The 27,406-nt window shown below is 44.0% G+C and overlaps 1 protein-coding gene across 4 annotated transcripts in view; it reads left to right on the plus strand.

Moving 5' to 3' along the window:
* Positions 1–27,406, plus strand: part of NEDD4L (neural precursor cell expressed, developmentally down-regulated 4-like, E3 ubiquitin protein ligase) — a 226,330-nt gene that overhangs the window by 20,166 nt on the left and 178,758 nt on the right. For 2 of the 4 annotated variants that reach the window (XM_005875279.2, XM_005875282.2), the window contains exons 1-2: positions 2,002–2,165; positions 4,285–4,358. In XM_005875279.2, coding sequence (XP_005875341.2) covers positions 2,079–2,165; positions 4,285–4,358 — 161 coding nt within the window. In that variant the 5' untranslated portion in view covers positions 2,002–2,078. Of the gene's footprint in view, positions 1–2,001; positions 2,166–4,284; positions 4,359–27,406 lie in introns of those variants that run through there. The other 2 variants (XM_005875280.2, XM_014546927.1) reach the window with 2 other exon arrangements.

Below are 27,406 nucleotides of genomic sequence, written 5' to 3' on the forward strand. Positions count from 1 at the left end.
TAAGGGCAGAGGGTGGGGTGGGGTGGGGACCGGGTTGAGGGGAGCTATGGGGGGAAAAAGGATGAACAACTGTAATAATTTGAACAATAAGGATTTAATTAAAAAAAAAAAACTTAAGTCAAATTTTGTCAGTCCCCTTCTTGAAACTTTCCAAGGGGGCATTGGGGAGAGGGGGTGTGTTGGAATAATGCCCACCCTCTATCAAGTGAGGCTGGCCTCGCATCTCTGGCCCCACTGTGCCATGCTGGCCTCCCCCTGTAGGGCCAGATTCCACCCCCCTCCCCCCTGTAGGCCTTGGGACTTGCTGGCACCCCTGCATGACCTGCCCTCCCTCATGACCACCTTCTATATCCTTCAGGTTTCAGCTCAACTGTCTCCTCTCCAAAGAGGCCTTTCCTGACCACCAGTTATAAATAGCCTCCCCCTGCCCTAACCGGTTTGGCTCAGTGGATAGAGTGTCAGCCTGCGGACTGAAGGGTCCTAGGTTCGATTCTGGTCAAGGTCATGTACCGTGATTGTGGGTACATCCCCAGTAGGGGGTGTGCAGGAGGCAGCTGATTGATGTTTCTCTCTCATTGATGTTTTTAACTCTCTATCCCTCTCCCTTCCTCTCTGTAAAAAATCAATAAAATATATTAAAAAAAAATAGCCTCCCCCTTTCCCTCTACTTAGTTGCTTATATTTAACTGTCATCGTGTCATCAAAGCACTTATCAGCTTCAGAAATTACCCTGCTTGTTTGTTTGCATTGTGTATTTATAATCTGTTTGTCTGTCTTCTAGATTGTGGGTTCCTTGAGGCTGGAACTCCATCTTGCTCATATCCGTATCCCCCAGGTCATGAGTCTGGCACACGATGGTGGGAACTTAGTATATACTTGTGGAATGAATGAAGGTTGTTGCAGATTCACACATATTTCTAATGATTATACTATAGCCCATTGCACTGAATTGCTATAAACAATTAGCTGTCCACTTTTGAGGGATTTTTAGATTTCTTTCACTTACAAAAAAATTGCTGTGGGGACTGTCCTTTTAGCTAGTTTTTTTTTGGTTTGTGTTTCATACGTATCTGTGCTTATTTCTTAGGATTGATTCCTAAGTGAGGATTTGTTTAATGAAAGGGTGTGTGTACAAAATGTTTAAGTGCTCAATAAAGCACTTAAAATTATTACCATTCTGTATTTCCATGTGCCCTGCAGATTCTTCTGACTTGTTTGCTGATACAGTTGAGAGCTCTTATATAATGCACTCTCAGTAACACTAGGATGTGGGACGGGTAGGGCGGGGTGTTTTCTCCATGTTATTGTATCCCTAGATCTTAGAACTGGTGCTCATGCTTACTAAATGAGTAAATCAGTTTCCGTAAAATGTTAGTTATTCCTTTACTTACATTTATTTTTTATTCATTTATTAATGTTTGCTGATTTTAAAATATATGCCTTTGGAAAGTAGCTCCATACACCCAATGTAAGAACATTCATCCAACGTTAATGCGAACCTAAAGCAACCAGGTATTAGCTGGGCTTATCCTGTTCCTTCAAACCCAGACAAGGTTCAGTCAAGCCCCTACCCAGTTTTGTGTATAGGGCACTGCCCAGGATTTCTGAGAATTCCAAGGGGTACATGACAAAGAGATGGTTTCTTACCAGAATTCTTGTTTTCTGCTGTGACTGGTGACTGTATCTTGGTTTCCATCCTAAACCCAGTCCCTTCTTTGTCTCCCCCAAATTAGTTCCAAGTGCAAGGCTAGGTGTGGAAACTGCCCTGCTGCTCAGCCTGAGTCAGTTATCAGGAGTTACTGCTTAGCAGGGAGACAGAGACAATCCATTCCCTGTCCTCCCTTTCTTCTTCTGAATGATTCCTCACTGCATCTCAAGCAAAGTCTTTAACCCCTTAGCTGGCAGACAAGGATTTCCTTTCAACCCATGGTTCTCAGTTTATATGCTATGAGCACTAATGGGCCGTAAACGTTTCCCAGGTGTGCTATGAACTCTACACACATGTGTTGCCAAATTGGGATCTTTGTGTAAAAAAATACTTTCACGGTGACATTCCCTAACTGAGTTGACCATGGGAGATGCCTGCTGTGAGAGGCAGAACAGAGCCAGATATCACCCTAAATAACATCTGTGCTGAGAAGGAATCCTTGACAAGGGTCCATGAGGTGAGTGTGTAAGAGAAAGGCCAGGGCAGTCAGTCCGGCAGTTACAGGAACAAAGGGAGGAGCACAGGACCTGGGGCTTTGGTAAACACTTGGGGACACTCTGGTGTGTAGTAGTTATTCCTGTCTTGTCTTAATCCTTTCGTGAAGGCTGCCAAACACATTCCATCCTGAGAGACATGAGTGCAGGCTTCGTTTGCAAGTGATTGTAAACACACACAGGTTGAGAAGCTTCTCTGAACCACACTGGTGCCCTGCTGTGTCTGTGTGTGAGCGGCCTTGTGTCAGGCTGGATCAGCCGTGGGCAAACTATGGCCCGTGGGCCGGAACCGACCCCCTTGAAATGAAAAAAACTAAAAAAAAAAAAAAGACCATACCCTTTTATGTAATGATGTTTACTTTGAATTTATATTAGTTCACACAAACACTCCATCCATGCTTTTGTTCCGGCCCTCCGGTCCAGTTTAAGAACCCATTGTGGCCCTCGAGTCAAAAAGTTTGCCCACCCCTGGGCTGGATGGTGGGAGAGTGGTTGAATGGCAGGAAGAATCCTGGAACGTAAATGATACTGCGCTGGGTCTGATGGCGCGTATGCCTGTTAGATCCACTGGCTGATTGACAAAGCTTCAGCCTCCTGATCTCTTCGTGTTTTATTTCTCCTTGCTTTTGTCCCCTTTCACATGACATGATCTACACAATCATTTAGGTTTTCTTTTCCTGCCTAGGTGTTTACTAAACATGGGGTAGATGAATTTCAGAGTACTTCTCTCTTCCTCCTTAGTGCTTATGTCCCGAAGGGCTTCATCTCTGGTCATCCCCCGCCACACACACACACACACACACACACACACACACACACACACACGCACACGCACACAGTCTTTTTTGATAACTTTCCACTGGCTTCTAGTTGTAATTACCAACTCTACATGAATAATGCCCAGGTCTATCCCATACTAGACATCTCTCCCATTTATGAATTTAGTCATTTATTTTTTTACAACTGGTTGTTTCATAAGCTCCTTGAATTCAACTTAACCCTCTATTTTAGTTTATGTTAACACTTAGTGACCCAAACTAGAAACATGAGAGTTATCCTGGACTTCTGCCTGCCACCTCCTTCTGAGCCTGCTCATCTTTTCTGAATGTCGTAGCCTTAACTGCTTCTCCAACCCACGCCCTTTGGCAGGTGCCATCACTGGGTCCTGTGCCGTTGGTCTCGTCACTGAGCAGACCACAAGTATGTTCATGCCTGTTTTCAAGGTCTAGCTCAGGGGTGGGCAAACTTTTTGACTCGAGGGCCACAGTGGGTTCTTAAACTGGACCGGAGGGCCGGAACAAAAGCATGGATGGAGTGTTTGTGTGAACTAATATAAATTCAAAGTAAACATCATTACATAAAAGGGTATGGTCTTTTTTTTTTTTTTAGTTTTATTCATTTCAAACGGGCCAGATCCGGCCCGCGGCAGGGCCGTAGTTTGCCCACGGCTGGTCTAGCTCAATGCCAGATGCATAGGAGCTCTTGGGAAATGTTGGAATGAATGCATGAATAAGCAGATGAATGAATGAATGATTTCTGAGATGATTTGGCAAGACTTCCATTTAGGATGGTCTTTTTACTGGAACTGAGGAATTATGTTTGCTTGCCAGCACTGACATTTTGAAATCATAATGTTGAAGAACTATCTTACCACATGAAATTCCTTTCTATCTCAGGCCACTCATACAAATACATATACCCCAAAGGAAGAATTATTTACTAAATTTATGCTACCTTGTTTCATTTGGGCATTTATCTAGGTGGTTTCATGTGTGTGGTTGTATTCTTGGCACAGCTGGGAAATTCTTCCTATCAGTGCAAAAATAATTGATCTGCATGACCTAGTTTGAATCAAACTTGTGCTCACTTCATCTGGATGCTCTGAATTTCTAGGGTCAGTAGAATTTTGAACTGGAATGTAGCTTTTTGAACTTCTGTGTAGGGAGCAGTGACCTATGCTTGAATTGGTTTGCTCTATATTTCTGTTCTGGCCTGAAGAGGAATCATTGACTTTGCACATTGGGTGAGAGTACGATCCATTGAAGTCCATTATTTTAATGTATTTTTTTCCCCCTCCAACAGGGAGAATCGCGTGTTCTGAGAGTGAAAGTTGTTTCTGGAATTGATCTCGCCAAAAAAGACATCTTTGGAGCCAGGTATGTTGACTTTATTTTGTAGTCTTTTTTGGCTTGCTAACCTTAAGCACTGTTTTGGTTCAGCAGCAGGATTGTCTGGAGGCCTTCATCAAACAGAGATTGCTGGGTCCCCCTGCAAATTCTGATCAAGTTGGTGATGCTGAAGCGCTGGCCCAGAGACCACAATTTGCACCAGGGCCTAGACCTTGTACCACTACAGTGGTCAGCAGGCTAGTCCTTCCTATGGGTTGACTTCATGAGGAAATTGATTCTGATGTTTCTGGTTTTTTGCAGTGGAAAAATACAGTTTGGGAATAAGTCTGTGCTTATCTTAATATATTATTTTTTTTAAAAAAATATTCCTAGTTTAGGGAAGAATGCAAGTGTCATTTTGTTCCTAAGAAACCTGCATAATTCCTTGGCATAGACAGTCTGAATGAAGAGATTTTGTAATTTGGAGGCATTTGGTGACTTCTAGCAGGGAAACAGCCGATCTTTCTGGTGTCTCAGCTTTTTTTATTTAGAGTTTTGCACCCGGTATTCATGTGGGATCTTTTTGTTCCTGTTGGCCCTCTGCAGTGTGCTGCGTTACATGTTAAACTGGTAGCAGAGTGAGGTTAGAGCCACTGGGGACAGGATTGGAACTAGATTTTGAAGAACAAAGACCTTTTGAACTTCAGACACAGAGGAGACATTACGTCCCAGTCCAGCTTTCCTGTCCTATGGTTGACAAAGCTTAACCCTTTGTATGCCATAAGCATCTATAGACGCAAGTGGCGGATTTTTAAAATTAAATTCAAAATATCGTGGTGTATGGGGATGGTTTCCATTTTGGATGCATGGCAGTTAACTGATTAAGTCCAGAGAGGTTGCTGCTTGCCCGGGGCACATAAGCTGACAGTGCTAGAACAGTGACTTGCCCCTGCCCTGGCATAACTTGTGGGGTTTCACCACGAGCAGGGTGGCTACTCTGCAGTCCCCTCATTACAGCACTGGATCATCTGCGAGTCCCCTGCACTGTCCCCTGTAGTGACCCTCTGGTTTGGGGGCCTCAGCCTGACACAGAAGGCCTCCCTCCTTTTCCTGCCCCTGCACTGAAAGCTCACCGTTCTCTAAATCTGCCATGTCGCCTTTGCTTATGTTTTCCCCTCGGCATGGAGTCTCCTCACATCCTTTCTGGCACGACTCACTCCTGGGCCAGTGCAGATGGCAGGCAGCACCCCTCCTGAGCTCCCCACTGCCTGCCCCCATCAAATCCAGCCTGAGAGGACAAAACAACTCTAGTCCTTGGGCTGTGGTGGCTCCGTGAGCTTCCTCCTCCTCCTCCCTCCAGCCCCGCCTTAGCAGAGTTGGTTGGCTCAGAGGCTACAGCCCTTCTTATTCCTGTCAGTAAGCCCAGAGATCTTGGCACCTGGCAGTTTCCCTATAAATGGACTTGAATTCAATAAGTAGAATCTAATTAGGGGAGGCTGTGGCACAGGGTTGCCAGCCAAGGAAAGGCCACTCTTCCCAATTCTCACGGAGGTGCCATTAGCTTATCAGGCATCTCCCTCACCCACACCCTGCCATCCTGGGCTCCCTTTAATTCTCACAAAGGCTCCCTGCAAACCAGGGAAGGAGGCCTGCCTAGGACATAAAAGGTGAGCGCAGGAAAGGGAGGTGATGGCAAGAGCAAAGGCTGGTGTCAGAAAAGGATTCAGAGAGTCGGTAGAATGGCAGGTGCGGGTGATCTCCAATGGATGCTGATGTCTGTGCAAAATTACAACGTCAAACCCCACAGAAGGAACACGCTCTCTTGTGCTGGTGCAATCATAAACTTCTCCATGGGGTGCCTGAGGCCTGGCTGTGGCTGCAATGGAAGGTCAAGACCCCTGGTCAGCCCAGCTGTCATTGCACACAGGAGAAGTGAGGCCTTGGTCAGGAACCTCACCAGCAGTTATAGTCAGGGTCAGCAGGACATCTGGATTTATAGGGGAACCTTTTAGACACGTTCTATTGTGGCAGGGATGAGTCCTGGTGTTTGGCCACAAAGAGGTGTACAGTTTGGGATAAGTAAATCATGCTTTCTTTCTTCTTAAAATTTTTAAATTATAGTTGACATACAATATTATATTAGTTTCAGATGTACAACATTGTGATTAGACACTTATGTAACTTAGGAAGTGTTCACTCCAGTAAGTCTAGTGTCCATCTGACACCATACGTAATTATTACAGTATTATTGACTATATTCCCTGCACTCTACTTTACACCCCTGTGACTATGTTGTGACTACCAATTTGTATGTTTAATACCTTTTTCACCCAGCTCTCCAACCCACCTCCCATCTGGTAACCATTAGTTTTTCTGTATCTATGAGTTATTTTTTTTTTAGATTCTACATATAAGTGAAATCATATGGTATTTGTCTTTCTCTGTGTGACTTAGCATAATACTCTAGGTTCATCCATGTTGTTGCAGATGGCAAGATTTCATTCCTTTGTGATGGCTGAATAATATTCCATTGTGTATATGTACCATATCTTTTTTATCCATTCATCTAATGATAAATAACTTAGGTTGCTTCCATATGTTGGCTATCGTAAATAATGCTGTAATGAACATAGGGTGTCTCAAAAATGTATACACACTTTAATAGCTGATAGCTTAGTTTTGACAATTAAATGTATTTTAATAAACACTGCCTTTATTCAAAGTATGTGAATACATTTTTGGGGACATTCTATATATCTTTTCAAATTAGTGTTTTGGATTTTTCAGATAAATACCCAGAAGTGGAATTGCTGGGACATAAGGTAATTTTATTTTTAAAAAATATATATATTTTATTGAGTTTTCACAGAGAGGAAAGAAGAGGGATAGAGAGTTAGAAACATCGATGAGAGAGAAACATCGATCAGCTGCCTCCTGCACACTCCCTACTGGGGATGTGCCTGCAACCAAGGTACATGGCCTTGACCGGAATCGAACCTGGGACCCTTGAGTCCGCAGGCCGATGCTCTATCCACTGAGCCAAGCCGGTTAGGGAGGTAATTCTATTTTTAATGTTTTGAGGACCCTCTATCTATTTTCCTTAGAGTATGCTTTCTTAAAATGGGGTGCGAGGAAGGAGGGGCTCATGTTTATTGAATGCCTCGATGTGCCTGGCACAGTTTGAGCTATTTACACCGGAGCTCATTTGATTCTCCCAACTGTTTTATGCAGCAGGTACTATTGTTCTCCCCACTTTGCCCATAAGGAAACTGGGATATAAAAGATTAGCTAAGTTGTAAAGGCTATACCTCTAGTAAGTTATAGAGCTGTGAATTGAGCGAGGTATTAGTACAAGTTATTTTCAGGCTGTTTGGAGTGCTTCCGGGATAGCTGGCACAGTGGGGAATGTGACAGTGTCACTGATACTGCCCAAGCTTTATGAGGAGGGTACTCACCTCCCTTTTCTAGGTGACAATGTTGAGGTTCAGAAGGATTGTCATCAGCCCAAGAAGAAACAGCTCTATAGTGAGTGCTGGAACCGAAAGATCCAGATTTATCAGTGTTCTTTCCAGTGGTAGGTTAACACTGTTCTTGAATGACAAAAGTCCAGTTGTGGATGGGCTGTTGGTCTAGATCAGCGGTCGCCAACCTTTAGGACCTCACGGACCACCAGTGGTCCATGGACCACCGGTTGGCGACTGCTGGTCTAGGTGACTGTGCGGGTCCTTCTAAAACCTGAGATTTGATGACAGTTTTACTTTTTTAAAGCAGATTTAAAGGACTGGCCAGTGTATTTGATGGCAGCTGACCAAGTTCTTAGAATTGTATGATCAGGCATTAGATTTAGAATAGATGTACTTTGCTAAATAAGATTAAAATTTTTTTTCAAAAAAGCTTAGAATATCTGTTTGAGTTTCAAGCTTTATTCTTTTTCAGTTATGCTTGTATCTCAAGACATTTAACCTTGTGCCTAAACAGTTAACTGAATAGGGTCATTTTAATACAAGTTCTTGCCCCCCCCCCGCCCCCCCATTTTCCTCAATTATGAGCAGCCTTCATTTAGGTGACTTAGAATGAATGCATTTGCGACAGTTGAGCTGCTCTTTCACATTGAGCAAGGCTGGCTACGACTCACCAACTCTAGAATTTCATGCAGAAGGTTCCAGGGCGCTCACTTCACAGTTGCTTCTTTATTTTGTATGTTGGGTTTTCAGCATCAAATTATACCTGGTTGGGTTGCTGTCATTTTTTCTTTTGGCAGCTGGTGATTTGAAATTTAAAACACACACAGCCTCAAGGGCATTGGAGGGACGAGGCAAGAAGTCCCTCTGTAGTGAGCGATGGAGGCTGATGGAGGCTGCACGCCGCGTGGCGATGGCTCCGTGGCACCAGCTCGCCTCCATCCTGTCGTCTAGATTTCAGTTGTTAACATTTTGCTGTATTTGCTTCATCTTTTTTTTCTTGCTGAAGTATTCAAAAATGAATTACAGACATTATGACATTTAGCCCCTAAATACTCAGCCTGCATCTCTAAAAAAACAAGAACGTATTCCTATGTAACCACAATACAATTTTCGCTAAATGATCAGTAATGGCGTAATGGACTCTATTACCCAGCCATTATCTGAGTTTCCCCAACTGCCCCTAAAATGCCTTTTACAATTGGGCTGTTTACATGTGAATTCAATTGAGAATCTTGTATTGCATTTAGTTGGTAGGTCTCTTAAGACCCTGTTAATCTAGAGCAGTTGTCTCCCCCTTTTACATGATGTTGAACTGTCAGTAGGTTGTCTCACTCATCACATCTGATTTGTTTCCTGTGGTTTCATGGAATGTGCTCTTGTTTCTCCTGGGGTTCCTGTGTATTACAAGTTGGATCTGAAGCCTTGACCAAATTCAGTTTAAACACTGGGGACAGGAATGGGGATGCTGTCTGCTCAGGAGAGGGACACAATGTCTGGTCGCCCCTTAATCAGTGGTGCTGAACTTGATCCCTGGGGTAATGTGGGGTCCATCTGTTCCCTTCACTGTTAAGTTATATCTCCCCCCCGCCCCAAGCAAGAAGTGGGTGAGGTGATGTTTTGGCTATCCACTATACACATGGAAATTTTAAATATTAATTTACTTTTTCTCCCAAAGGATTAGAAGTTGTGGCTTTTTCCTCACCCTTTTTGAAAACATTGCACAGAATAAGTCTCCTTTAATAGAGAACCCTTGAGACTTGAGAGTCCCCTCACTAATTTGGGAGCACTTCTAAGACACTCTGAAGCCAGAGTTGGAAAACTGTGTGTCCCCAGGAACTAGACTGAGCCAACAGGTGTTTATTTGGCCCATGGAGCACTAAAACAGAGAAATCCTGAGTCAACATGTAGGAGATTTCATATGAAATATCCAGATTCCCAGGTTTCTGGAAAATCTCAGCAATGTAGACACACTGGGCCTGCATCCTTGCAAGGTCACGTGGCTGGAGGTGTCTGCTGGATATGCCTTTTCTATGGAGCTGGACACCCTACACCTCCTGGGTCCAAGTGGCTGCCTCCCCAACTGACATGGCTCTGAGGGGGAGGGGCGGGCATTTGGTTTGACCCCTCACTGGGTAGCCTTTGGCTTGCAGAGCTGCTCTCTGCCCGCCTTCCCCCACAGCACCCTCTCCCACTTAGGCTGGGCCGAGCACCTTCCCCTCTGCTGGGACAGTGTTCATGCTCTGCAGGCTCCTTGCAAATCTATGGAGGCTTAATTGAGCAGCCCTAGCTACCCAGGGTGTTGTAAGAATCACATCTACACTAATGGCCTGGGAGCCCAGAAGTACTTGTCTTCCAATCCCTGCACCGAGGAGCTCATGCAATTACTCCTGAGAGAGAGCCCCAGAGAACCTAACTCTCAGACTATTCTGATTGTACTCCTCCCCTCCCCCAAACCCTGAAATGATGTTAAAGAATATTAACCCTCTCCTCCCAAATGAAAACCTCTTCTACTTCTGTAACAACCACACACATCTTACATATTTGTGTTTACCTCCTGGTTTTTGAATGTTTGGATGCATGCAACATCCTGTTAAAATGTCAGTCATAGAGGGTACACCATTTGGGCCACCATGTTTCCCAGAGGGCAGTGGGTTCGTCCTGAGGGCCAGCATGTGTGCATCAGGCCCCACGGCCTGCTGAGCATAGCCAGTGCCATAATGATGGATATTTAGAAAATGATTGTGAACCAATAAAAAAGGCTAATCGGGAATGCAGGGAATATCTGGTCAGTTTAAATTGGTCTTTGCGTCTTTGCAGTTTTGGTAAATGAAGGGGTGAAGTAGACAGGCCGCATTGCCATACCGTTCGTTCCCTGATGTCACGTGAACCAGAATCCCTCATTCAGAATCCGCTCCTTTGCCTCGACTCTGATGCATGGATATGTAGGTATCACCATGGAGGGAGCCTTGGTTCTGCCAGGGATTTGACAGAGAGCGGAGGAGCATTGTAGGCCTTCTTGCCCTCATTCTTATCCATCTACATGGATGCTCTGGCCCCTGTGTCTGTAGGACCGAGAATCTGATGTGTCAGGAAGATGAGGATGGCTCCACACATGGTGGATGCTTGATAAATTTTATTCCTCTGGTCAGAGTGGAGCCTGGGAAAATGGGAAAATTAGAAAGCAGCAGAAGAGTTGTGGGTACTTCCAGTTGCCAGTGGTGGCAGAAATCCCAAGACACCTCTGGGGATTGGTGAACTTTGAGTCTCCTGCCTGGCATTGGTGTGTCCTGGGCCCCCAGCCCTTTCCTCTGTCTCCCCCTGCTGCCTGCTGCTCCTTGCTCCTTCCTGTCCTTCATTCCTTAGCTGCAGGTCTCTGTATCCGTCCTCCACCCCTCACCCAATATCTTTACTCTGGCTTTATCTACAAGCAGTCTATATTTGTCCCACTGTTTTCCTTTTTGGGGGAGATAGGAAAGAGTCTAAAGAAGGGAATGTTGCCAGTGTGAGATGAGCCAGAAATGAAAACATCTCTGAATGTATAAGATAATGAAGAAAATCTGTTTTACAAAAATTGAGCTAAAAACCAAGCCTTCAGAGACGAGGCTGGTAGGTACTACCAGGCGGTCTGGCGTTCTGATGGCGGAGGACTGCTGTCGTTTCATCACCAGAGGAGTGAGGGAGACGTTTCTCTCTCTCCGCTAATGGTTCCCTGAGGTTTAGGGCAAGGGTAGCTCGCCAACCATTCTCAGCGGTTGGGCCTCCGGGAGGCCTTGGGAATGATGCTCTCCGGGCTCACTATGCATCTGCATCAATAAAAACGCCCTTACTGAAGGTGAAAATATTCTCCTACCTGGGAATAATGCTTTGGAAAATACACAGCCCAGAATCCAGTTTGGGCTCCTATGTCCGGAAGCCCCAAATAGTCTATTTCTCAGACACATAGCTCCTATGTGATGTTATTTCATGTTCTAAGAAACACTGTCAAAGATTTCCTAAAATTATTTCTACTTCATGTTTATATTTGGGGGAGGGGCCTGGAAAATGAGGTCTTTAAGACTGCTGATAGGATTAACCGAGCTGGCAGGTTTGAAACGGTAAATACAACCTTTCTCAAGTGCTGCGGGGATTCATCTAAATCGGGGCCAGCAGACTTGCTCTATAAAGGGCCAGAGAGTGAATAGCTGAGGCTTTGCAGGACTTACGGGCTCTGAGATAGTGCAAGAGCAGCCAGGATGGTATATAAACAGAGTGGGGCTGTTTGCCAGTGGCCCATGGGCCATCGTGTGTCACCCTCAAGGGTGTGAGCTACTGATTCTCTGCAACATACATATTTGGATCTGGGAGTGCCAGTATCATTTGGTCAGGATTCCAGATTAAACTATTTCATTGAGCTGCTGGTTGGTCAGTGACAGACAGGAATTCAGCCAGTACTGACTTTTTAGGGGAGGGAGGAGTGGGTTCCTAGATATTACAATAGCTTTTTATGTTTTTTCTTTTCTCTTCAAGGGCAGCATGCTTACAATATACCATAGCTTATGACACTTTTTTTTACAGATGCACTGTGTATTGTAAAGTCTACAAATAAATAAACTGTAAATGTTTCATCTTAGAGAAAATGATTCTCACTGCTTTACATAGGTACACATGAATCAATAAAATTGAATTTGTAGGCATACAAGCAGATGCAGACAGTACTTTAAATTGGTGCATTACAATTAAAATATTGCCTGTTTTCTCTACTGACTATTTCTTAGGCTATGACCTTAGTGCAAGTCATGTTTAATAAGGAATCTGCAATGTGTAACTTTCTCAGTGAACTACTCAAAGGACTGGCGCCCTGGCTGGTGTGGCTCAGTTGGTGGGAACATCATTCTATGCACCGAAGGGTTGTGGGTTTGATTTCAAGTCAGGGCGCTACCTGGGTTGCTGGTTCAATCCCCAGCCCCAGTCATAGCACCTGCTGGAAGAGGCCTACCAATGTTTGTCTCTCTCTCACATGGATGCTCTCTCCCTCCCTTTCTCCCCTTTCCCTCTCTCTAAAAATCAATGAAAATGTCCTCGGATAAGGATGAATAAAAAAGAGGACTGGCATTCCTACTGTATTATACTAACACAAGTGATGTAAAATATGCCCACCTCAAAATGAGTGTGCTCCCCTTCCTTCTGGCACAGAGAGGAATGGGTGGCAGACATGCTTCAAGGGCTGTTGGCATTTCTGTCCTTCATTGTTGTAGGTCCATTGTTTGCTTCCCTCGTTGAAGAACTGATTACTGTTTTGAGTCACTGTTATGTTTAGATGCTTGAAATTGGGCATTCATGGTGGGAAAGAAGAGATGCATTTGAAAGATATATTTCAAGTTTGGGGGTAACTTGTTGAAAAATAAAAATGGATGAATCTTATAACTTTAGTTTCTTTCCTTTTTGCTAGCAAGAAAATACTATTGGTTGTATATTGCGCTCTCTCTCTCTCTCTCTCTCGCGCGCTCTCTCTCTCACTCTCTCTCTAGTCCTGACTTGAGAGTTCATTGCCACCATTGCCTTTAATTTTGTCCAAGTGATTTTACATGTTATCTGGACAGCCTGGACAGTAAAAGAGAAATGTTCAAATTCCTTTCTTCCAGAGTGGGTTACTGGCTTGGCTCCCTGTAGTGTGATTTCATTTTCTCCGTGTTATTAAAAAAATTGTCAAACCACTGTCGCCTGGAAATGAGGTTTGAATGACTAGTGAGACCACACAACTCAGGATCTTCGTTGGCCCTTCCACAGTTTCTTAGCCTGGATGTCAAAGTATTTGAAACTGTTCTTTCTCTGGAATTATCTGTCTCAGCTGGTGGCTCCACTGTCTATCCAGGCGTCCCAGCTAGGAACCCAAGAGTTGTCCTTGTTTCTCTCATACCTCCGCCCACACCTGGTCTCAGTGTCTCTATAGAGGAATTCCCAAATGCTGTTCACATCTGCCCTCTCCTCCCGGGCCCTCTGCATATATACATACAGAATTCTCTCTCTCAAACATAGACTATATTCTGCTACCGTTCAGCCATCACTCACTGCCTCAGATCAAGGTCCTGGCTCCTTAATGCGAGTGTCCTCCCGTGCATCTCTTGGCCGTGGCATCCTCCATGCTCAGCCCTGTACACCCTTCAGAGGTTACGCTCTTCCTCCTCTGGGCCTTTGCTGGTCCCCAGAACGACCACCAGCTCCCCTTCTGTACAACTGAGTTGTTTTCATTTGTGAGATCTCCCGAGGCAGGTTTCCCTGCCTCTGCACCCACCTTGTCCAGGTGTGGGGGACTGGCTTTGTTCGCTCACCCTGTGCATCTGTCCGAGGTTGCTCATGCATGGTGTGGTGTTCGGATTTTCCTCTGCTAGATCTTCAGCCTTGTGCCCCACTGTCATCCCACATTGGCCCAGGGCCACCCAATCCGTGACTGCTTTTACCCTGCCCACCCCTTTAAAATGCACAATCCCATGGCTCTTGGCACCCTCCCTGCCACTTGGCTGAATTTATTTTCCCTGCTTTTGTACTCTACCAGTGATTTATGAGTGCCCATATTTTCTTACCCTCTCATTTTATTCTTGTTTATTTTATTGTTCTGTATGTATCTTTATGACCCTCATTTTTTACAATATGTAGGTTATAAATTTTAATAATATAGAAATTCTCTACTAGCACATACCACATTATTTCTTGCTCCTTCCAACTTCCATCTTACCACAACATCTTTAACTTCAGGGGATGCCTCACCCTTAACCACTCTGTCCATGTAAGTTCACTGGAGGGGAGGAATTCCAAAGCATCCTAACAAGGCTCCAGGAGTGGCTCCACTGAGGTGTATTCGGGGGAGTTATAGCTCCCTCTGGTGGTCAGATCATCAGATGCGTTTTTGTTCTGAATTGTAAAAATAATATTCAAATTTAATAATCCTTTAAGTTCTTTTTTAAAAATAAATTTAAAAAATTTTTAAATTTACATTATGTTTGTTTTGGCAGATGCTTAAATCCTTCCCAAAATAGTGACAGTTATGCAGAGGAATGAATGCTTTTACTTTAAGCAGTTCCTACTTTTTGCAGAGTTGGTTTTAAAGTAGACTGTACTAAAGAACTCATACAACTCAACACCAAACAAAAAACCCAACTAAAAACTGGGCAGATGATTTGAACAGACATTTCTCCCGAGTAGATGTACAAATGGCCAACAGACATATGAAAAGATGCTCAACTTCACTTGGTATGTTTTTTTTTTCTTCCTGTTTGAGACCTTAGGACTTATTCTCAGGGCTGTTAGGACTGTTCTTATGAGATAATGTGTCCTTGTGACACCCTCTGATAATGCCAAAACACTGTATAAATACAGGGTCTATTTTTTCTTTCATTAGGGAAATGCATATAAAAACTACAATGAGCCTGGCCTGTGTGGTTCAGTGGTTGAGTATCAACCCATGAACCAAGAGGTTCCTGGGTTTGATTCCTGGTTAGGGCACTTGCCCGGTTTATAGGCTTGATGCCCAGTGAGAGGTGTGCAGGAAGCAGCCGGTTGATGTTTCTCAACAATGTTTCCATTTCTCTTTCTCTCCCTTCCTTTCTCTTTAAAAAATAAATAAAAACATTAAAAAAAATACTACAATGAAATACCACCTCACACCTGTTAGAATGGCTTTTACTAACAAGACAAGTAAAAAGTGTTGGGGAGGTTGTAGAGAAAAAGGAACCCTCATTCACTACTGGAGGGAATCTAAACTGGTACAGCCACTATGGAAAACAGCATGGAGGTTCTTCAAAAAATTAAGAAAAAAGTTACCATATGACTCAGCAATTCTGGGTATCTACCTGAAAAATCTGAAAACATTTATTTGCAAAGATATATGCATCCCTATGTTCATTGAAGCATTATTCACAATGGCCAATACAGGGAAACAACCCAACTGTCCTTTGACAGATGATTGGATAAAGATGATGTGGTACCTATATACAATGGAATACTACTCAGCAATAAGAAAAGATGAAATACTACCACTTGTGACAACATGGATGGATCTTGAGAATATTAAGTGAAATAAGTCAGAAAAAACTAAGAACCATATGATTTCACTCATATGTGGGATATAAAATTGAAACTCATAGACACAGACAGCAGTATGGTGGTTACCAGAGGGAAGGAGGGGGGGGGGTAGTCAGAGGTAAAGGGGGCCAAATATATGGTGACGAAAAATGATTTCACTTTGGGTGGTGGGCACACCATGCAAAATACAGATCATATATCAAAGGAATGTATATCTGAAACCTACATAGTATTATTAACCAATGTCACCCCAATAAACTTAATTAAAAAGTAAAATAAATAATGAATAAAAATAAAGTAGATAATACATAGCATACATGTATTTCCCCCTTTCAGTTCCATTTCTTTGCCCAATAATTTTCTAAACTTGTAGAGTCATCAAAATAAAATGCCATGGACTACAAAGGAATCATTAACTGATGTTGGGAATAAATGGAATTCTTTATTTCCAGTGTGGTCCCACAGACAAAATGAACAGTAGTACACTTTTAGTTTCACATTTTTTAAAAATATATTTTTATTGATTTCAGAGAGAAGAAGGGTCAGGGAGAGAGAGATAGAAACATCAATGATGAGAGAGAATCATTGATTAGCTGCCTCCTGCACTCCCTACACTGGGGATCGAGCCCGAAACCCAGGCATGTGCCCTGACTGGGAATCAAACCGGTGACCTCCTGGTTCATAGGTCAGTGCTCAACCACTGAGCCAAATCCACCAGGGAGGTTTCACAGAAAATATATATATATCTCAGAGAGGAAGGGAGAAGGAGAGAGAGATAGAAATATCAATGATGAGAGAGAATCATTGATTGGCTGCCTCCTGCATGCCTCACACTGGGGACCGAGCCCACAACACGGGCATGTGCCCTGACCCGGAATCAAACCGGTGACCTCTTGGTTCCTGGGTCGAAGCTCAACCACTGGGCCACACCCGGCTGGGCTAGTTTCACATTTTTATGGATCAGAACTTTAACACTCTTTAAGTCTTCTTTAAGAGAGGAATTTCCAGACTGATATTCCTCATATAGAAAAACAAATATTATAAACAGTTGCCTATATCCATGCAAATTATGGGAAACAGGTGTGGATTGTCTCAAACATATTTGTATTTGGCTTTGGAATTTAAAAAAACAACACTTTACATATGGTTTTCTCTGAGGTTGTGGGAGTTCTGAGTACTGCAAGAGAAGTAAATGAAGCAGTCTGGACATGAAAAACAGACTCAGAAAAGATGAGAGAGAGTTTTGAATTTTTTTCCTGTCATCGTTTCCCTGTAGCTAAATTTGTAATGATGCATGCAGACAGCATTACTTTTTTAGATTGATGATAGAGACCCTTGAAGTACAATAGCAGCCACAACTCAAATTTTTTTTTATTTAAGATTTTATTAAAAATATTTTTAAGGCAATATTGGCTACTTTTCTCTCAGGTGTGCTCGAGGTTTTTTTGGATAAAATTCCACTGGGGACAGGGGAAGGAGCCACGAGTCTTTGTGGGTAGTCTGCCTTGGTGGGTATATTATATCAAAGGACTTACTTAAACAGAGGAGGGGAAGATTCAAACGCCCACGGAGGAAAATGGCATGGGTCCCTTACCAACTCATTTTGCAATAATGTCCTTCTCTCTCTCTCTCTCTGTCATTTCTGAATGTCTGCAAATACTGACAAAACCCAGAAACGAGGAAAGCCACGGATGCTTTCAGTGGGGCAGAAAAATTGGGGAGACATTAAAGTATTTGTCAGCTTGAGGTGTTTTTTTTTTTCCTGTGTAAAACATTAGGACTTATTCTCAGGCCTGTTCTTATGAGATAATGTGTCCTTGTGACAGCCCCTGATAATGCTAAAACACTACAAAATACAGGACCTATGTATTTTCTCTAGACAACTCTCCCTGAAAAAAGCCAACCTCCAGAGCAAACAGATGAATCAACAAACAAGTCCTAAAACCATCTTGGCTGAGCAGCAAATGCTATGTGAGTGGAATGAGTGGTCCTTTACCTCCTTATGGGCGGAGAACGTGAGCCCTATAGGCGTGCAGTGTACAGGGCGTTAACTGGGATCGCAGGAGCCTTCCTCTCCCTGCTCTTTGCCTTCCTCTTGCTTCATTGTATCTCCTTGGGCATTTGGGGTGAATCCGAGGCTTGATTTGCAGAGTGTACTAGAGTATCCCTAATAACAGTGAGGATGGTAAAATAATAGTGCGGTGCTTGATGAAGTTATAAGTACTGAAAGCAGAGCCTAAAATCAGGGTGAAATAATAACAGACGTATTAAAGAAAACAGTTGGAGAGTCCATTGAAGAGAGGGAGAGAGATAAATTTTGTTCCTTCTTTCCCTCAAAAGAAGCGCAGCAGTGCCAACGGGCAGCACGTCAGGAATAGTTTTTCAGCATGCTAAGCAGAAAGGCAGACATGGGGAGTGTTTTGGTTTACGTTTAAATGTACGTATTTAAGCGATGTAGAAAATGGTGCAAGTTTATTGTGGAGATCTCAGTAGACATGTATGAGGCAGAAAGAAAAGCCCCCTGTCGGCCTTCCACCCTGAGATAGTTGCTCTCAGCATAGCCCCAGACCTTGTGTGTGTGTGTGTGTGTGTGTGTGTGTTTGGAGGGCAACATAAGAATTACATGGTATCCTCTTATTAGCTCGTTTATAACTCCACAATACGCTGTGGAAATGTTTCCAGGTCGCCATATGTATCTCTAGCTTAGCCTTTCCTGTGGTCAGATAGAGCTTGAGAACAAGAATGCTCAGAAACCACTGTATTGAAGGGCAGCTCATCATCCCTTCAGGTCCAGAGCAGCCAGGACTTGACCTGAAAATAATCTCATAGTTTGTCTGGAAGTGACTGCAGTGGCCCCTTACTGTTGCTGCAGCGGGACACTTGATTTTTCAGATTATCTTTTGAGCCCCTACAACAGCGGTTCTCAACCTGTGGGTCGAGACCCCTTTGGCGGTCGAATGACCCTTTCACAGGGGTCGCCTAAGACCATCCTGCATATCAGATATTTACATATGATTCATAACAGTAGCAACATTACAGTTATGAAGTAGCAACGAAAATAATTTTATGGTTGGGTCCCAACATGAGGAACTGTATTTAAAGGGCCAGAAGGTTGAGAACCACTGCCCTACAGTGTTCCATGTACTAGGGAAGGCACTGGGCAGGGAGAAGTTAGGGTCTGTGCCTGCTCAGAGCTTAAATTCTGCACACGCTTCATCTTTGAGTCTTTGGGCAACTGCAGAGGAAGCCATGCCCCCACCCCCATTCCCACCCCCGGACCCGTTCCATGGGAGACCTGGCTGGAGAACGCTTACACCTGTTACCTGTGTTGCCACTGGTTATAATACTACTTCAGATGCAGGTTGCCTGTACGGAGCTGGCCTTCCTTGGTGCCAACATTAGCCCAGCGCCATGGACTTAGTTGGGCCTTAGAGCATCCTTAGGCGGATGCCACAGGCTCTCATCCTTCAGTGTGCTCTCCCACCTGCCCGCCCACCCTCTCCCCTCAGCTGCTATTTCTGCGGGTTCTGTTCTCAGCCAGGTTTTCTCTGTTGACAGCAGCTCTAGCCTTACCTTCTAACAGAGAGGGTGAACACCATGACCTGTACCCTGAGCCACAGCTTCTCACCCTCCTTGCAGAGAGCTCTTCCCGCAGTATCTCATTTGGGTGATAGAGTTCACTTTGAATCTCTGTACTGCACCCGGGGGCCTGCTCTCTACCGCTGACTGTTCCTTGCCCTTGTGGGTACCATTTAAGATTGCTTCATCAACTTGGATGTACCCAAGTTCTACGTGGCATACTCTAAGTCTGCAAAAACACTTTATAACCTAAAAAAAATATTTCAAAAATATCCTCAGGTGAGGATTAACAACAACAACAACAAAAGGTATGCATGGCAAAAATACACCATAAACTTAAGAAAGGGGCAAACCGGGGGAAATACGGCCAGTTTCTAACACAGAGAAAGCTAATGTCCTCCTACAAATCAATAAAAAGACCAATAGCCTAATTGAAAAAATGATCAGAGGCTAAAAATAGACAGTTCAGGGAGCAGGAAATACCAGTGTAAATTAAACATTGAGATAGTTAGCCTCACTTACAATAAAATACATAGCAATCAAAACTCTAATGAAATACCATTTTCAAAGATTTTGTTGCCAAAAGATTTTAATAGCACAATGTATTGACAGGAGTGGGAAGAAACTGAGGTTGGAGGCTGTGTAAGTAGGTACAGCCTCTAGCAATTTGGAAATATTTTCAAAATGGCAAAGGCCTACACACTTAGAACCAGCACTCCCAATTCTGTCAGTTTATCCACAGGATACACACGCAGGCCTGACGTGAAGGGTACACATTCCCTGGTGGATACAATCAAGAAAAGAGTGGAAGTAACAGAGTGTACATTAAAACCAGCTGCCTCCTGCTTCGTGTCAGTACCAGTTCTCTCCCACCCACCCTCCTCCTCGGCTGCTTTTCCTGATGGTTTTGTTCTCAGCCAGGTTTTCTCTGTTGAGGGTGGCTCTGACCTTACCTTCATAGCACAGAGGGTGGCTCTGGCAAACTTTAGGACTTGCCTTTTATTGAGTCACCCCTGACCTGGCAGCAGGGGAATGGAATGTTCTATAAATTGACCTATAGTGGAGTAATCACTAGATATTATATATATAATATCTAGCCTCTGACTCGCACCCTCCCCACCCCCGTCTTCATGTTCCCACCAGGACACCTCTGTCCCTTGTTATGTGATTTATAGACCAAGCAGCAGAGTCTGAGACCTCCTATATTTTGAGACATTGTAGTTGTATGCATTATAATTAAATCACAGTCATCACCTCAATCTCAGGAGGTAGAAGTTATTGTAAAGGTTGTGCAAGTTTTGCCTAAAGTCACAGCTATAAATGGCGGAGCTGGAGTCCGAAGCCAAGTGTGTTTGCAGGCACTCTGCCCCCATCCCCACGGCCGGTCTGAGTGTAGTGTTTACATCTGGAACTGGGACCCACTGGGCACACCACCAGTGCTGAAGGTCACCGCTGATCTTCACAAGGCCCTGGGCCCAGCCCCCTGGTGCTCTTCTGGGGCCGAGGGTTCTCAACCAAATGGCCAGGCCTGTCATCTCTGAAATAAGCAATAGGTGCTTGGAAAGAATTTCAGCAGCAGGCAGTGGGCAGGACCCCTACTGCCTTGAGGGTTCTAGAAAGAATTTGATTCCTTGTCTCTGTGGCTGACGGTTTTTGTTGGTCATGTCAGCCTCAAATAGTGACTCTAAAGGGGCCCAGGGAACCAGGGGAACTCTGGATGTTTGTTCTCTTCTGTGCTCATTCCTGGAAAAGTTGCCTAACCAGATTGGGGGTGGGGTGGATGGGGGACAGGATCCTAGGAGAGACCAGCAGAAAATCAGCAGATAGATATGCCAGCAGTGAGGGTGGGGGGAGGAGGATTAGGAAGGAAAAATACGTCTTTTTTTAGAGTCCTTATAAATCAGAAGAAACATAAAGAGGGAATTTAAATTAAAAAAAAAGATACTAAAAAAAGACATGATTGGTGTTTAAGTTCAATAAACTTCATTGCATATAAATGCTTAAAATATTCTGGACTAGACATGAAAGAAAAGTAGGACTACTTTTGTTTTCCTTCTCACATATTACTGAGAGTTTTGTGTTCTCTTGAGTACATTTGAATATTAATTATGAAAATCAAATTACCCAACACATGAGATGGAAATATCTGTAACATTCAGAGATGATGACATTCGCCATCTTCTTTTCTCACGAAAAAGAAGCAAATATGAAAATGACATTAAAAATGAGACCTCCCCTCCCCCCGAAGGTGTTTCATTTGTCATTGGTTAGAGTTCCGGGGCAGAGAGAAGGTGAACGGGCTGCTACCTCAGGGCAGCCCGGTTGCTTCTTTCTAAAGAATTGGGTACGTGTGTGAGGCCTGTTTTAGCTCTCATGTGTGTTTTAGGGCACAGGCGGGCTGAGGGACCCCCCCTCCCCTCCCGAGTGCACAAATTTTTGTGCACTGGGCCTCTAGTATATATATAATATCTAGCCTCTGACTCGCACGCCCCCCCTGTCTTCATGTTCCCACCAGGACACCTCTGTCCCTTGTTATGTGATTTATAGACCAAGCAGCAGAGTCTGAGACCTCCTATATTTTGAGACATTGTAGTTGTATGCATTATAATTAAATCACAGTCATCACCTCAATCTCAGGAGGTAGAAGTTATTGTAAAGGTTGTGCAAGTTTTGCCTCTGACTCGCACGCCCCCCCTGTCTTCATGTTCCCACCAGGACACCTCTGTCCCTTGTTATGTGATTTATAGACCAAGCAGCAGAGTCTGAGACCTCCTATATTTTGAGACATTGTAGTTGTATGCATTATAATTAAATCACAGTCATCACCTCAATCTCAGGAGGTAGAAGTTATTGTAAAGGTTGTGCAAGTTTTGCCTAAAGTCACAGCTATAAATGGCGGAGCTGGAGTCCGAAGCCAAGTGTGTTTGCAGGCACTCTGCCCCCATCCCCACGGCCGGTCTGAGTGTAGTGTTTACATCTGGAACTGGGACCCACTGGGCACACCACCAGTGCTGAAGGTCACCCCTGATCTTCACAAGGCCCTGGGCCCAGGCCCCTGGTGCTCTTCTGGGGCCAAGGGTTCTCAACCAAATGGCCAGGCCTGTCTTCGCGCGGGAAGCGCATCTCTGAAATAAGCAATAGGTGCTTGGAAAGAATTTCAGCAGCAGGCAGTGGGCAGGACCCCTACTGCCTTGAGGGTTCTAGAAAGAATTTGATTCCTTGTCTCTGTGGCTGACGGTTTTTGTTGGTCATGTCAGCCTCAAATAGTGACTCTAAAGGGGCCCAGGGAACCAGGGGAACTCTGGATGTTTGTTCTCTTCTGTGCTCATTCCTGGAAAAGTTGCCTAACCAGATTGGGGGTGGGGTGGATGGGGGACAGGATCCTAGGAGAGACCAGCAGAAAATCAGCAGATAGATATGCCAGCAGTGAGGGTGGGGGGAGGAGGATTAGGAAGGAAAAATACGTCTTTTTTTAGAGTCCTTATAAATCAGAAGAAACATAAAGAGGGAATTTAAATTAAAAAAAAAGATACTAAAAAAAGACATGATTGGTGTTTAAGTTCAATAAACTTCATTGCATATAAATGCTTAAAATATTCTGGACTAGACATGAAAGAAAAGTAGGACTACTTTTGTTTTCCTTCTCACATATTACTGAGAGTTTTGTGTTCTCTTGAGTACATTTGAATATTAATTATGAAAATCAAATTACCCAACACATGAGATGGAAATATCTGTAACATTCAGAGATGATGACATTCGCCATCTTCTTTTCTCACGAAAAAGAAGCAAATATGAAAATGACATTAAAAATGAGACCTCCCCTCCCCCCGAAGGTGTTTCATTTGTCATTGGTTAGAGTTCCGGGGCAGAGAGAAGGTGAACGGGCTGCTACCTCAGGGCAGCCCGGTTGCTTCTTTCTAAAGAATTGGGTACGTGTGTGAGGCCTGTTTTAGCTCTCATGTGTGTTTTTGCTGCTTAGGTTCCATTTAAACCAGAGAGAGCTTCATTGTAGGGATTTAAGATATATTCTGAGGGATAAAAAAAGGGAGTTTGGACATGAGTAAAAGAAACAGTGTTCAGAATGTAGAGTGTGGGGCGAAGGCATTCCCAGAGGGTGTGCGTTCAGCCGAGGCGAGGGCCCGAGAGCCAGGAGCTGAAACAAGATGTTATTGTTAGCCTGCTGGAGGTGTGGACTGTGTGACCATCCAGCAGGTCTGCTGCCTTGGGGGTTGCTGACTATCAGGGGAGGAAGGAAGCTAGGCCTCAGAGATGGAGGGAGAGAGATGATTTCTAGAGCTCTAGGATTTAAAACTACATTTCAGCAAAGTCACAAGGACACTTAGTTTCACCAGGACTAACTCCAGAGAGTCATTATTTGGCGGGGAGTTGCAGGTGGAGGCAGGAAGAGGGCCTGGGCCCCCTGACTGTGGACGAGTCTGCATTCCAGTGACCAAGGGACACACTGAATCTAGCCCCCAACCATGTTACTCAGGTCCCATAGTCTCTGCTCTTGACCTTCCAAATGATGTCACTCTTCTGGGTAGGACTCTGCACAAGCATTTACTTTTGAATCATGGGAGTTAAGTAAATGCAGAATTAGGACTGTACCTAGGGAAAGACTGTCTCTTTTCAGAAGTAATCCGCATTGATTAGTCTTGCAAGCGGGTTAATTCATTCATTGTCTTTCTATCTTTTTAATGAAAATCGGTGCACAGACTACTATTCTTCCAGTTGGTTCGTGTGGCAAGGTAAGAACAGGGAGTTATTTCTCAGTACTGCTCTCCTGCACCAGAAACAAGCCCTGACCTTCTTCAAGCTGCTTTGTCACGCAGCAGCAGGGCTGTGAACAAAAGCCTTTCTCTCACCTGTCCAGGGCGCCTAAGCACAGGCAGCCCTCCCAGCGCTTTGCCGTCCCAATGGCTCAGAAAGCCATTATCCTCTGCTATTTACACAACACCTGATGCCTCCCAGGGAAACTTTTAAATTGTTCTGGAAAGAAACCATTCTGCTTCGAGTGCCTATTTTTAGACTTTATAAAGCCCACGTTAGATTTTTGCTGTCACTTTCTCTATCCATTTAGCCTGCTGTTTGGAAGGCAACGGGATCTTTTGTCTTTAAAAGGTCAGCACCCACTGGCTCCAACCTCTGAGCTCTGGAATGCTCTGGGATATGTCTGCCCTCATTCTGACCAAAACCACAGGTAATGAATGACCTTTACACCAGAGGAGTTGAACTAATACGATTGGGGGAAGAAACTGACTTCACAACAATGAACCTTGAGTTAAAATGAAAATGAATTAGTGTGTCTTAGAACTGTTGACCTGCACTGGGCATACCTGTTCACCTAGACTGGTTTATGCTTTGGGCTCTCCAGGGGGCTATCCAAGTCCAGGGCAAGTCCATCTGATGGTTTCTTGCTAAAGGAGTTAGGAGCCATCATGTTCAATAACAAATTATAGAAAACAGAGTTAAGGCTTTGAACTGGGGCCTTGACCACTTTCCAGTCTGGCCCCTCTTTTAGCTAGAGGTTTTGGCTTTTTTCTTCACATGAATAATCCATAAATTGTAACGAATGGCAGTTGTGTGACTTTCAAGGCAGTGATAATCCAGAGTGAATCCCAAGACCCAAAGGCAGTTTTCTATCTCTTTGCTTCTTCTTTTCCTCCATTTCCCACATTCTTCCTGTCCTTGCCACACAAGAGAATTCCCAACCTGCTGGGAAAACAGAGTTAAATAAATGTACGCATGGAGCTTTAGAGCTCTCAGGCCCAAGAGCCAGTGATTCTCGAGCCCGCTGTGCATTGGAATCACATGGGGAGCTTGTATGTTGATGCCAGTGTTACCAAACAGACAGTGGGTCCACCCAGCGCTGCCAGCGCCCAGCACTAGACACCGAGAATTGCAGTGGAGAAATCTTGGCTGTTTTGTTATGAATGGTGCCACCCAGGACAATGGGAAGCTAATGCTCAAAGCCCGAGCTCCCTGATGGCATGTGGGCTACAGATTACATAGGGCAAAGTCAAAAGGCACTGTGGGTTAAGGAGTTTGGGGCCCCATTGGGAGCTGATCGGTTGGAGGTGAGGTAAGGGTGATGAATCATATTTTCAGGTCCTGAGGACAGCCCTGAGGTCCTTTCCAGCATCCCTCTGTCTGTTTCATGGGAAAGTAGTCAAGGAGTCGTTCCATCTTAGGGTTCAGGAGCTGAAACAAGATGTTATTGTTAGCCTGCTGGAGGTGTGGACTGTGTGACCATCCAGCAGGTCTGCTGCCTTGGGGGTTGCTGACTATCAGGGGAGGAAGGAAGCTAGGCCTCTGAGAGATGGAGGGAGAGAGATGGTTTCTAGAGCTATAGGATTTAAAACTACATTTAAGCAAAGTCACAAGGACCCTTAGTTTCACCAGGACTCACTCCAGAGAGTCATTATTTGGCTGGGAGTTGCAGGTGGAGGCAGGAAGAGGGCTTGGGCCCCCTGACTGTGGACGAGTCTGCATTCCAGTGACCAAGGGACACACTGACTCTAGCCCCCACCATGTTACTCAGGTCCCATAGTCTCTGCTCTTGACCTTCCAAATGATGTCACTCTTCTGGGTAGGACTCTGCACAAGCATTTACTTTTGAATCATGGGAGTTAAGTAAATGCAGAATTAGGACTGTACCTAGGGAAAGACTGTCTCTTTTCAGAAGTAATCCGCATTGATTAGTCTTGCAAGCGGGTTAATTCATTCATTGTCTTTCTATCTTTTTAATGAAAATCGGTGCACAGACTACTATTCTTCCAGTTGGTTCGTGTGGCAAGGTAAGAACAGGGAGTTATTTCTCAGTACTGCTCTCCTGCACCAGAAACAAGCCCTGACCTTCTTCAAGCTGCTTTGTCACGCAGCAGCAGGGCTGTGAACAAAAGCCTTTCTCTCACCTGTCCAGGGCGCCTAAGCACAGGCAGCCCTCCCAGCGCTTTGCCGTCCCAATGGCTCAGAAAGCCATTATCCTCTGCTATTTACACAACACCTGATGCCTCCCAGGGAAACTTTTAAATTGTTCTGGAAAGAAACCATTCTGCTTCGAGTGCCTATTTTTAGACTTTATAAAGCCCACGTTAGATTTTTGCTGTCACTTTCTCTATCCATTTAGCCTGCTGTTTGGAAGGCAACGGGATCTTTTGTCTTTAAAAGGTCAGCACCCACTGGCTCCAACCTCTGAGCTCTGGAATGCTCTGGGATATGTCTGCCCTCATTCTGACCAAAACCACAGGTAATGAATGACCTTTACACCAGAGGAGTTGAACTAATACGATTGGGGGAAGAAACTGACTTCACAACAATGAACCTTGAGTTAAAATGAAAATGAATTAGTGTGTCTTAGAACTGTTGACCTGCACTGGGCATACCTGTTCACCTAGACTGGTTTATGCTTTGGGCTCTCCAGGGGGCTATCCAAGTCCAGGGCAAGTCCATCTGATGGTTTCTTGCTAAAGGAGTTAGGAGCCATCATGTTCAATAACAAATTATAGAAAACAGAGTTAAGGCTTTGAACTGGGGCCTTGACCACTTTCCAGTCTGGCCCCTCTTTTAGCTAGAGGTTTTGGCTTTTTTCTTCACATGAATAATCCATTTTTTATTTAGAAAAATGATTTTAAATATAATGTTATATGCAATAAACATTAATATTTTAAGAAAAGCAATCTTAAATATAATACATGCAATAAACATTAATATATCAAGAAAAATGATTTTAAATATAATGTTACATTCAGTAAACACCAATTATTCAAGAAAATGATCTTAAATATAAATATAATATTACATGCAATAAACATATTTTAAGAAAAAAAAGGATTTTAAGTATAATGTTACCAAAACTGTACTAACATAGTATGATATCACACAAGTTGTAAGAAATATAAAAAAATCTGAAAATAATAGGATTACTTCTATTATATTCTAAAATATTATTTTTTCCCCTCTGGCTCTATTTTTGTTCATCAGTTTATGTTG

The sequence above is a fragment of the Myotis brandtii genome, unplaced genomic scaffold (assembly GCF_000412655.1).
Source record: "Myotis brandtii unplaced genomic scaffold, ASM41265v1 scaffold457, whole genome shotgun sequence".
Lineage (NCBI taxonomy): Eukaryota > Metazoa > Chordata > Mammalia > Chiroptera > Vespertilionidae > Myotis > Myotis brandtii.